This window comes from Enhydra lutris, unplaced genomic scaffold (genome assembly GCF_002288905.1).
Source record: "Enhydra lutris kenyoni isolate GAN:26980312 unplaced genomic scaffold, ASM228890v2 scaffoldscaffold62, whole genome shotgun sequence".
Taxonomy (NCBI): domain Eukaryota; kingdom Metazoa; phylum Chordata; class Mammalia; order Carnivora; family Mustelidae; genus Enhydra; species Enhydra lutris.
Window position 1 is genome coordinate 14,262,706 of NW_019154146.1, and position 12,818 is coordinate 14,275,523.

The 12,818-nt window shown below is 37.3% G+C and overlaps 1 protein-coding gene across 6 annotated transcripts; it reads left to right on the forward strand.

The window, feature by feature from the left end:
* The first annotated feature begins 472 nt into the window (after positions 1 to 472).
* Positions 473 to 12,416, forward strand: LOC111158749 (mitochondrial translational release factor 1 like). Of its 6 annotated transcripts, none has more exons than XM_022520996.1 (7): positions 473 to 774; positions 5,214 to 5,293; positions 7,611 to 7,794; positions 8,291 to 8,454; positions 9,627 to 9,744; positions 11,249 to 11,385; positions 12,171 to 12,416. In XM_022520996.1, the coding sequence occupies exons 1-7, from the start codon at positions 516 to 518 to the stop codon at positions 12,369 to 12,371; spliced, it is 1,143 nt and encodes a 380-aa protein (XP_022376704.1). In that variant the 5' UTR covers positions 473 to 515; the 3' UTR covers positions 12,372 to 12,416. The 6 variants fall into 6 exon arrangements, 4 of the variants coding, with proteins under 4 accessions (XP_022376704.1, XP_022376707.1, XP_022376705.1 ...); XM_022520997.1 differs by having other exon boundaries at positions 500 to 774; positions 7,611 to 7,686; XR_002641374.1 differs by lacking the exon at positions 12,171 to 12,416 and having other exon boundaries at positions 9,627 to 9,953; positions 11,249 to 11,285.
* Positions 12,417 to 12,818: the final 402 nt, after the last annotated feature.

Sequence of the window (12,818 nt, forward strand, 5' to 3'; positions counted from 1 at the left end):
AATTTCGCAGCCCACAAAGGCTGGAAAGATTTGGGGAAATTACTCCTCTAGTTGCCTTCCTCATGAACACGAGTCTTACCGTCGAAAAGAGAAGGCAAAAAAGGCTGTCCTCAGCCCCACTAGCGGACTACACGGCCCTCCACCGCGGTCCTCGATATCCTCATTCAAGGCTTGGGACGTAAAATCTCGACGTCAGAAAACCGAGCGACAACCTTCAGCGTCCCCGCCCTCCCGTCCAACACACCGCCCCCCGCACGTTCAAAGAGGTGTTTCCGACCCAGCTTTTAAATGCGGGTCACTTCCCGCTCCGCCCCCTTCCGGCCTCCGCGAATAATACGGCGTTTAAATGCTTGCCGGAAGTTCCCACCGAGGCTTTCGGGAGGCCCTTTAAAACTGGCGCGTGCGCCGGGCTGGGACCGGTCAGTTCTCGCCGGTTTCGAAACTCCGCGCGGTGTCGCGAGATTCTCTGTACGAAACTTCCGGCTCTGGTTGACGGCGGTAGTTGCAGTTTAGCTATGCGGTCCCAGCTCCTGCGGGTTGCTTCTCGGTGTTTGTGGGCCCGCAAGATTGTCAGCCCTGCCCGCCGGCACCTCAGCTGCGGTAGCCTGCCGCTGGAGGAGCTGTTCGCCCGCGGCGGGCCCTTGCGGACCTTTCTGGAGCGCCAGGCAGGGTCTGAAGCCCAGTTGCAGGTCAGGGGGTCTGAGCTGCTGGCGACGGCCAAACTGCTGAGCGAGAAGGAGCGGGAGCTGCAGGAGACCGAGCACTTGCTACACGGTGAGGGTCGGGCCCGGGGGAACGGGATTCAGAGCAGATTCTTGACTCTTTATTTGCTTTTCCTACTGTGCCGCTGGTCAGGTGTTCACACCTCCCTTAGTTAGAAGTTGTTTACTCAGTTGCAACCCTGTTTGGTTTGGATCAGAGGTCAAGGTATTGTGTGCATTCTCATCCCAATCTTTCGTGTTTGAGCCCTTATGCTCCGTTGACACAATGCTTTGCCCCCTTTTACAGAATGTAAGTGTACTGATTGCCTGCTCTCTGGTGGATGATCTTCAGCTCACCAAGGACAAGCTGTTACGGGCTTGAGAGCAGTGTTTCTCCAAGAGTTCTCCAAGAGTAGAAACCACCTGCGACAGTGCCAAGAGAGGTGCATGCTGAAGCCAGACTTTGGACTCAGAATCTGAGACCTAGAAATTGGCGTTTTTAACAAGTTTCCTTAGTGATTTAGTGTGCATTTAAACATGGATGGGTCCTAAGTTTCTGCATTTCTATAAGCTCCCATGGACCGCACTTTGGCTAGCATGGCTCTAGAGAGGGTCACAGTGTATTCAGGGAGAGAAAATTAATACTACAGCTGAAAGTGAGAACAGTACCTGAACAGACACCTAGGGAAAGCAAGGAGAACTTGTTGGGAAGGCCTTGTGCAAAGATAAAGGTCCCTTCTTAGAGGATATTCAGAATAGTTTAACCTTTACTGATCTTTTACCGTACTCTAGGCTTTGCTTAAATATTTTTAAGTATTAACTCATCCAGTTGACATATCAAACTATGAAGTAGGTACTATTAGCCTCATGCATCAGAAGAGGAACATGAGGCATAAACCTAAAATAACTGCTCAGGCTAAACAGCTTCTAAGGAAAGGAGTTTGGATTGGACTCACTCCAAATCTTAGGCTTTTTATCACTGTACTCTTTGTTAAGCGGGGAAGGGGAGAGGTTATGGACAGTGGCATGGTGAGACATTTTATAAAGGTGGGAGTGTGAAATACTAATCTAAAAAGGCTGATTTTATCCTGTTGGCAGAAGGGAGCCAGCGGAAGCTTTTAGACTGCGGGAGTGAATGACAGAAATGGCTTTCTTGCTTGATTTGTGGTAGTTTCCATGTCAGCCTGAAACGAGATTGCAGATGCCATGGAAAACAAGATTAATGCAATAGCCTAGGTGAGAGTTAAGAAGCATCTAAATTAAGTGATTTAAGAGAAAAAGTAGATGCCCCGAATTGGGGGGGCGATTGATTAACCGTATTGGGAAAAAATACTTTTGGGGGAAAATTAAATTGGTTTCATAGGTTAAGCCTAGCTTAAAAATCAAATAGATCTAAGGTTTAAATATATTAAAAATCAAGCTGTAGAGAAGAGAATGTTAGAAAATTGTTACTGGCAAAACACAACTCACCTTTATATAACAATAGAAAATATCATTCAGCAACTCCTGAGTTTATGTCAGACACCACTAATTACCAAAAAAATACGGAACTACTTTTTAGCTTACAGCCTAGTGAAAGAGAGACATGTTTAAGAAGTAAAAATATAAGTGGGTTTTAATTTAATTTATAAATTGTTTTAATTTCTGCAATAAACAGCAATGTTATAAAAAGCAAAAGGTGGCATTTAAATAGATCTTGAAGAGAATACAGGAGGTTGCCAGACAGTGCAAGAGAAGGAGACTGAAGGCAGAGGTGACCTGCAAGAAGGTATCAAATTGGAAGATTAGGATATAGCAGGAGCACAGAGTAGGTATGGATGTCAACAGTGTAATAGAGACTTGAAACCAGAAAGACAGATAATAACCCTTCCTGACAAAGAACATGGATTTGTTCTTACAGACTGGGGGGGATTAGCATTATGTTTTTAAGCAGAGAAGTGACATCTTTTTAAAGATTCATGTTGGCCTCAGTGTTGAGAACGGATTGGGAATATTCTCCAGGGGCCCCGGTGGCTGACAGGCCAGTGAGGAGGCTGTTAAAACAGTCCGAGGAAGAGATGGTGGTAGTCAGGGACCTCAACAAGACAGATCTGGCAGCTTATGTCCTGAGAAGAGTGAAGAACAGCCAGAATTCTAAGAAAAATGTTAAGCTTCTGGGTTCAGAACATGAGTGGTACTATTAATTAAGATGAGAATATAAAAGTTGAATAAATTTTAGGAAAAAGATGTTTTGTGCTGAACGGGCAGCCATATTTAACTAGAAGGACCTGTAAGCACATTCAGATAAAGATCATAATCTAGGTGAAAAAAAAAACTGGCATACGAGAAAAACGGAATCTGAATATTCATGAAAACCTCTGCATACACTTGATAAAGTTCTGAAGCAGATGAGAGTACTCAGGAAGAATTTGTAGAGATAAAATTAAGATGCTAACAAATACAAAAATACATAGTATTTGAGGAGCAGGCAGAGGAGGAAGCTATAAAAGATCAAGAAAGAATAGGCAATTGGGTTATGGACATTGGGGAGGCTGTGTGCTATGGTGAGTGCTGTAAAGTGTGTAAACCTGGCAATTCACAGACCTGTACCCCTGGGGTTAATAATACATTATATGTTAATAAAAAATAAAAAATTTAAAGAGTAAAAAAAAAAAAAAAGAATAGGCAGAACTTTGGGACCTTGAATAAGATAAATGAAGCTAAAAAAAAAAAAAAACAATTAAAATTTCCAGTAAGGGATTGTTGATACCTGATTAAAAAGGGCTCAGCTTTTCAGCTCACACTGAAATAGGTCTTTAGATTTGGCAATTTTGTCATGGGTGATTTTAATAAAAATGGTGTTATTAATATGATTATGAAATCCAGTGTAAGAACTTGAGAAGTAAATGAGAATTAACAAGAGAAGTAATAAACATGGTATTTAATCTCCAGAAGTTTGGGTAGGAAAAGGGGGGGGGTGATAACAAGTGGGTACTTGAAAGGTTGAAGAGAAAAAGACCCTTAAACTTGTTGATTAATAATACTGAGAAAGAACTAGAATATTTCCATTGCCTAGGAATAACTATTCAGTTTAAACCCTCTAGAGCCAGTAGCCACATTTGGCTGGTGAGCACCTGTAATGTAGTCTGAATTGAGATGTACTATAAGGATAAAATAACAGATTTCAAAGACCTACAAAAAAAGAATTTGTAATATTTTTAAAGTACATGTTGAAATGATAATGTTTTGGGTATATGGGGTTAATAAAAAAAAAGTCATATTAAAATTACCTGTAGACTTTAATTCCAATCTCCTTAGCGTTACAGAAGAACTGCATTTCAGAACTGAAAGGGACCTTGGAGGTCAACCAGCCCAGCTCCTTCATTTTTTCTCAAGATAATGGAATATCAGAGAAATTGTACATGTTGGCCTAAGAGAACTTAGTGGTTGTACTAGGACTAGAATTCATTTTTCCTTTTTCTGCTTCAGCACATTTGCCATTTCACCAGATTTCTTCCATGCTAAATTCTTGCCAGAATTTCTTGCCTTCCCACCACTTCTCATCATTCCTTATTTCACTCTTTGTGTTGTTACCTTTCCTTGAGTTAATGCTTCTTTCCGCTTTCTGCCCATCCCCAAAATAAACACAGAAACAATCTTTTAGTGTGCTACCATTTTAATATTTAATCACCTAGTGTTTTAGGTTGTTACTCTTTGTGAGTTTTTCTCCCCTAAAAAATATAAAGAAACTAAAATTATCTAAAACCCTGCCTTGAGAGTACATATTACATATTATTATCTCTAATTCCCAGCATAGTTAGATCTTCATTAATGAACAGACATAGAAACCAATACCCTGGAACAGTCCGATCTTTCACCAAAGTGAGCTCAACAAAGACAGTTATGTGTAAGAGCTAAAAAAAAAAATTTCTCTTCTCTCCTTTCTGTAGGTTGCATGTTGTCCTAGGATAGAGGGATGAGAAGGTATATTTTGTAAGGTAAAATGAAAACTCAAAGATGAAGTAAGAGAGTAAAGCGAGTGGGGCAGGGAGTACTTCATGTAAATATTATGTGAACATGAGGCAGAATCTGAATGATTGGGTGGATATTTATTTTATATTAATGAAATATTTGTTAAAGGGACAATAAATAACTTTTTATTTTTTAATTCAGTTGTGGTTTAACTGATGGAACTTTCTGTTCCCCTTCTGTTAGTGTATAGTCTAAGTTGGAAAACTAAAAGCATATTTGTTAATAGGAATATTTCATAGAGGTAGAACTATCAACTAGTTTAATAGCTTCTTTCTTTTTTTGTAGATTTTTTTATTTTATTTCTGTCATCAGGAAAAATGTTTAAGTTACATACTAATAAAAATGAATGCATAAAATGCTACTTTTAATTAATGCAGTTGTTAAAAGGACAAGATGGACATTTATTTTTCCTTCAGCTATAATAATAATAAAATAATGACCTTGAATTCTGTTGGCAATTTGACATTAAGGAAAACTTAACCTACTGCTTTCTTTCTGCAGATGAAAATGAAGACTTAAGGAAACTCGCAGAGAATGAAATATCCTCCTGCCAAAAAGAAATAACGCAGCTGAAGCATAAGGTACGGGATCCTGCAAAGAATAAGCACGTGTGCTATTACTTCTAATGAACTTTATTAGAAGTTTATAAAAACAACTCAGGAACCGAGTAGCTTATTAGTATGTAGAATTATAAATTTTTTTAATACAGGAAAAAGCATATTCCGTGTGGTCCTATTTTTATTATACCAAAAGGATTGGAGAGATGGGGGGAAAAAGGTGACTGTTCATCGATAGGATTTTTCAGAAAAGCAATGAAGTAGGTATCAGTATTATATCCCCGCCCCCCACCTTTAGGTTTTTTAAGAGAGGGGAGAGTGGGGGTAGATGATGGCTAGAAGAGGTTATGAAGCAGTGGTATATGGCGAGCTCCTTGGAAGCAGGAGTATTTCTTTCCGTTTTGTCTCTGGCATTATTAGAGTGTCAGACCTAGAGTGGGCCCTTGGGCTTTTAGAACTACACTGTAGTGCTTCAGTCTTATATCCAGGAGAATCTATAGGCATTAGATGAAGAGTAATCATTATATTAAATTAGAACCACTTTTTGCTCATTCTGGAAACTAGAGCTTAAAGATTTTTTTTTTTTTTTTTAAAGATTTTATCTATTCATTCGACAGAGAGAGATCACAAGTAGGCAGAGAGGCAGACAGAGAGAGAGAGAGGAGGAAGCAGGCTCCCCACCAAGGAGAGAGCCCGATGCGGGGCTCGATCCCAGGACCCTGGGATCACGACCCAAGCCGAAGGCAGAGGCTTTAACCCTCTGAGCCACCCAGGCGCCCCTAGAGCTTAAAGATTTATAGTAGTGGGACACCTGGGTGGCTAAGTCAATTAAGCGCCTGCCTTCTGCTTGGGTCATGATCCCAGAGTCCTGGGATCAAGTTCCTCACTGGGCTCCCTGCTTAGTGGGAGGTTTGCTTCTCCCTCTCCCTCTGCTGCTCCCCCTGCTTGTGTTCGCTCTCTCTGACGAATAAAATCCTTTAAAAAAAAAAAAAAAAAAAAGATTTACAGTAGTTATCTCTGAGGACATAAGTAAAAGGACCTGGCAAGGTGAGGAAGGAGCCCAGAAAAGGGGGAGCTTAATTTAAAGATTCTGTCTTTTATCTAAACAAATATGGACTCATCAAAAGTTAATGTTTTTACCACCCATTCCAGAGACCACTTCTACTATGAAGTGTAAAGCCTCATGTAACTTGCCTTCTACCCATTTTCTAATTTTTTTGTGAAATAAAAGGACATATGTATTAAAGGTTTCTGTTCATTGACTAGTAATTAACAAACATAAATTCAATCATTTACTCAAGATTTGAATAATCATGTTGTATTGGCATAGGCTAGGGAGATGGAGAAGTAGTAACAACTATAAGTCCCAATCAGCATGAAGTGTGATATTTCAAAATTCAGGCAGATCTGGGCTCAAGTTCTAGTTCTTCCACTTCCTAGTTGTATGTTTTTGTTAAACTGTATTATTCAACTAAACTAAGCTTAAACTTAGTTTTCACATCTTAGGTAGATCTGTTAATGCTATCTTCCCAGGACTGATTTAAGAATTAAAGTATTTAAAGTGCTTAGCAGAGTATCTGTTCATATATTAGGGAACCAATAAAATGTTGGTAGCTTTTCTTATTCAATTCACCTAACCTAAGAAGCTTTTATTCTGTATTAGTACTTACTGAAGGCTGAAAGACATCCTAGCAGGAGGAGGAATGATCAAGGCAGGAGCATTTGAGTTCTCATGTCTGCTCTGCCAACACTTTTCCCTTTAGCAAGTCATTTAGTCTCTGTTAACCTCACTTTCCTTTACATTGAAAATAAGGGAAGTGGACCAGATTATACATCATTTCTTATGGCCTTTTCAGTCCCAGTATTACAAATTTCTCTTCCAAATTAAAGAAGCTTAAAAAGATACAATTTCAAGTTTTGTTTTTTTTTTCTTTTCTGCTGTACTAGGCTATAGATTTCAAAAAGATAGAGTCAGAATCTTCTTTTGCATTCTACACACAATGTAGTGCCCTACTCACAACAAACTCTTACTTATTAACTGAATAGAGGACTGACATAAATTATATATGCACACCAAAAAGAAAACAATGCAATGCTGCAAGTTTCAGCTGGATTTTACAGCATTTATAATATAGTTGTTACACTATTATTTTATAAAAGTTATACATTACTATATGGTTTTCATGGGCAAGATAGTTGAAAATCAATCAGCAGTACTGTTTGCTTAGAGAAACTTTAAGTAAATTGAATATTTAGCATCCTGCATCTAATGATTTAGTTTTATTTTTTAAGTTTTAAATAATTACTAATGATAGGAGGGGTGATATTTTTGTATTTACAGATTATTTTACTTTTGATTCCCTCAGAAGAAACAGATGAAAATGATTTGATCCTGGAGGTAACTGCAGGAGTTGGGGGTCAGGAGGCAATGTTGTTTACTTCAGAGATGTTTGATATGTATCAGCAATATGCTGCATTTAAAAGATGGCATTTTGAAACCCTGGAATATTTTCCAAGTGAAATAGGTCAGTAAACTGTTTAATTCATTTTGGGAATAGTACAGATTTAGTTTATCTACGTGTGTCCTAGGATAAGTGTTGGAAAGACCATGACTAAGCTTTAGAATTTTTTGATAAGGAAGCTTACCTGATTTTATGCACATCATTTACTTAATAATTTTGAATGCAAATATGCCAATTTTGAAGTGGCCTATAAAATGTTAATCATTCACTATTCACCATTGAATGATTAATGGTCTTTTAAAAGTGGTCTTTTAGGTGTGTCATTGAATCAGTTCATTAATACCATAAATGCTTTATGTTTAGTGGTTATTAGCAGTCAAGGTATTAAGTATTAAAACACTGAGTTTCATGGGCTTGCTAAAGTTTTTCAATATGCTTTACATTCTGTATGCTTATATGGTTTTATAGCTCTTTTAAATACATTTCAAGATGGTGGAAGTGATGGACAATTGCTTATAAATAGCAAGAATAATAATTCTGTTTTCCCAATATTTTCAAGGTGGCCTTAGACATGCATCTGCCAGCATTGGGGGTTTAGAAACCTATAAGCACATGAAATTTGAAGGAGGTGTGCACAGAGTACAAAGAGTGCCGAAGACAGAGAAGCAAGGCCGCATCCATACTAGCACCATGACTGTAGCAATCTTACCCCAACCGACCGAGGTAAGGCATCACAATCTCCCCTTGGAATCCTGGGCCCAGCACAGTGCTTTGCCCCCAGAGTTATAACTCACTTTCCTGAAGTGATATTCAGTACTAAATTCCTTTTCTTATCATTTGGCCTTCATCACGTATTTTTTTTGGGAAAATCTCTTCCCTCAATCCAAAAAGTATAATTTCACAATAGATGGTAACAACTAAAGATGTATAAAGGAAGGATGTAATCTTGTACTATTTATTAATTTTTCTCCACTACTAAACTTAAAGGAGTTATTCTGAGATCATCTTTATTTATTTATTTATTTTTAAGATTTTATTTATTCATTTGACAGAGATCACAAGTAGGCAGAGAGGCAGGAAGACGGAGACGAAGGGAAGCAGGCTCCCCGCTGAGCAGAGAGCCCGATGCGGGGCTCCATCCCAGGACCCTGGGATCATGACCTGAGCCGAAGGCAGGGGCTTTAACCCACTGAGCCACCCAGGCGCCCCCTGAGATCGTCTTTATAGGAGAAACATTATTAACCTACTTTAAATAGGGCTTAATACTGATCACTTTCATAACGATTTTTGCTTTATCTGATTTTTCCAGAGTAGCAAGAATCCTGTTTTAACAAGGGTAACTACTGAACAGAATTGCTGCTTCATAACCCAGTCACACTAAAATGTAAATCTCTTGTTACAGTGTTCATACAGGCTTTTGTCCTGTGCCAGTTTCCGTGTGCCTCTCCTCTGCCTCGAAATATGTTTAAGCCCTTCTTAAAATTAAACGAAGTAAGCTTTCTCATAGTTCTTAAGCTAGCATTTTTTATGTTGTTTTTTAAACTCAGAAAGAATCCAAAAACGCTCACATTATTAGTTCCTATACTCCCATTTCGAATATTAACATATTAACTAAGTTCTTCTGTTCATGTGGTAAGAAGAGGGTAATTTACAGAGAAGTCTAGTTTTTGAGGATTTGGAGGGTTTTTGTTTTGTATTATATTTTGATCCACCACTCTTAGGTGTTTTAAAAATGGTATCCTTCCAACTACTTTATATTCTTAAAATTAAACTTTCTTAACCTTACATCAATTCTGTATGTGACATATATTTATTTATAAATGGATAGTTCTTGCCTTTGAACAGTTCATATACATGTGATATTTTTAAATCCTAATATTTCCTCTTGTGTATAGATTAATCTGGTAATTAACCCGAAAGATTTGAGAATTGATACTAAGCGAGCCAGTGGAGCTGGAGGACAGCATGTAAATACCACAGACAGTGCTGTCCGGATAATTCATCTTCCAACAGGTACGCACTTATCCCTGCAACATAAAACTTGGAAGAAAGAAATCAGATTCTCTGTAATAGATCCTTAATTACCAGAATATGTACTACTAAGGATTATTATTAAATACTTTATTTAGAATCCTTAGATGCAACTCTGCAAAGCCAGGAAGATGGAAGGATCTAAGCCTATACTGGTGACCGTGAAGAAAAGGTGTGGATAGTCCTTCCAGGTAGCTTCTTGAAGCTTACACTTTGTAAATATCACTGTTAAAAGCAAATCCAGGGCACCTGGCTGGCTCAGTCAGGTAGAGCATGTGAGTTTTGATCCTAGGGTCATGAGTTCAATACTGGTGGAGTGGAGCCTACTTAAAATAATAAAAATAAATAAAAGGAAATTCTCAGAATGAAGTCATTGTCATGGGTAGATCTTTGTCAGAAAATGCTCTACATCACTAGTTCTTAGCCTTCTTTGAAAGGAGGGGGACATGGACTCCTTTGAGAAAATGAAAACTTAAACTCGCTACCCAGAAACATGCTCACCTGCAAATTACTACACTTAACTGCAGGCCTGCTTCTCCATGAAGTCCACTCACAAACTTCCAGCAGTTCTGACTGTAGATAGGCAATGGAGCTATATCTAAATGTTTGTGTTTTTTTTTTTTTTAAGATTTTATTTATCTGACAGACAGAGATCACAAGTAGGCAGAGAGGCAGGCAGAGAGAGAGGAGGAAGCAGGCTCCCTGCTGGGCAGAGAGCCCGATGCGGGGCTCGATCCCAGGACCCTGGGATCATGACCTGAGCCGAAGGCAGAGGCTTTAACCCACTGAGCCACCCAGGCGCGCCTATCTAAGTGTTTCTTAAGTCTTCAGTCTACTATCAGAAGAACCATATGTGCTTTACAGTCATTACTGCAGTGATTTACATGGATAAAGCACATGGATAGCAAACCTCAGTTACCTAGAAAGAATACAAGAATCTGTTGCAGTGACCAGTCTCAAATAAGCATAATTCTCATGGATCAGCAGTGGTTATAGGACTGGACTGATAGGTTTTTGATTTTTATGTTTATGGTTATGAGGAACTCCTAAAGTTATACTTTAAGATGATGTCTATGTAATACATAGTATGTAAACAGGCATAGGAAAAAAAGTGGATGAAAATCCTCATAAAAATATGAATAGTGACTATCTTCAGTAGGATTAACTTATTTTTGTTCTTATTACTTTAAAAAAATTATGGTGGCTAGCTAAGGATATGGGAAAATAATCCATATTAAATGATAAGTGCTTATTGTTCCGTATGTCTGCTTTCAATGAATATATTTTGCAGTGTAGCTTAAGCTTAAATTTTCAGTTTTCTGAGAACTCTATAAAAGTTATTTGTTAATAGTCTTCTTTTTTATTAGAGTTTTCTCTCCTCTCCATCTTTCTCTCCAAGGAAGAAGAAAAAGAGAGTATTCCTTGATAATAAATGAAGAAGATTTTCCTACTAAAACTCTTTAATAATTCTCATAACACTATTCAGGTGTTGTTTCTGAATGCCAACAAGAGAGATCTCAACTGAAAAACAGAGAGATGGCTATGAAAAAGCTACGTGCAAAACTGTACAGCATGTATCTAGAAGAAGAAACAAGGAAAAGATATAGTGCTAGAAAGATTCAGGTAAAACTGGATTTAAAAGATGCTCTGAAAGATAAAAATATTTTTAGAGAACCCAGTTTTTATGTATGTTAAAACTGTTTCAATGTATTTCTTAAAATAAGGAAATAATTCAAGTAGCTCAACCTAGGGGGTTTTGTTTTATAGTAATTTTAAATCTCTGCCCTGTTTTCTATATTCAGGGGCTTGTTTTTTCAGATTTTCAATCAAAGTTACTAAAAAAAGGTATGGAATCCCCATTTTTTAATACTTTGAAAATTATGGAAGAAAGTTGGAAAGCAAACTGAACTTTCTTCCTATTTGGTATTTAATTTTATAATTACAGAGCCCTTTATTAATTTCTTCCTAAGGGAATTTACTACTGTATCATCACTGAAAATGATCCGATTAATTCACAGAAGTTTCAAATATACATATATATATATATATATACACACACACACTACCATTTGAATACCATCTCTGCTCAGCTGAATGTATATATCATCATGGTGTAGTATTATTTGTTTGTATTTTATGGATAGGGAAGCTAAAGTTGAAAGTTGAAATAAATGTCTGAAGTCATAGAGCACTGAAATGGCAGAGAGAAGATGAAATGCTATAAATCTGTTGGCCTTTAAAGCCAGTATTTATTTTTCTATTATGTTCCTGTGTTATTTGAGGATTCAAAATGTTTAAAACTTGGTTCTTGTGTTTTAAATTATAAATCAAGAGCTTAATCTCCAGATAAGTTAAATTTATCGGTTTAGTTGCTTGAATCTAACTGTATCTCATATCTTTTTATATAGGTTGGAACTAAAGGAAGGTCAGAGAAAATAAGAACATATAATTTTCCACAGAACCGAGTCACAGATCACAGAATAAACAAGTCACTTCATGATCTTGAAACTTTTATGCAGGGGGGGCATCTACTGGATGAACTTGTACAGTCCTTGAAGGACTATGCTGATTATGAATCTCTAGTAGAAATTATTTCCAAAAAAGCCTGACTTATTATTAAAGACTTATAGCTTATGAAAATTCACAGCAAATTACATTGTGTGTTAAGTACTCACTAGTATTCTCTTAAAAAACACGAGTTAACTCAGATACACACACAGAAGTAATGTGTGTATTTTTAAGACAGATAATTTTATATAAATCTTCTCTTAGTGTATTAGTGAAAAATATACAATACAAACATGACTCTGGTTATATATTTTGGACTCTTCCTATGAGAAGTAAACACACAAAAACAGTACTTTATGTAAAATGTTTAATAAATGATCACAAATTTAACTAATGAAAAACTTCAAACATAAAATAATGATAATAAATACTGTATTAGTCAAAGTCCAATTAAGAGGCAGAAACCATACCATGAATTTGAACAGGGATAATTTTGATAACAAAGACTTTTTAACTCGTAATAGGATAAGCTGTTAGGAGATAAGACC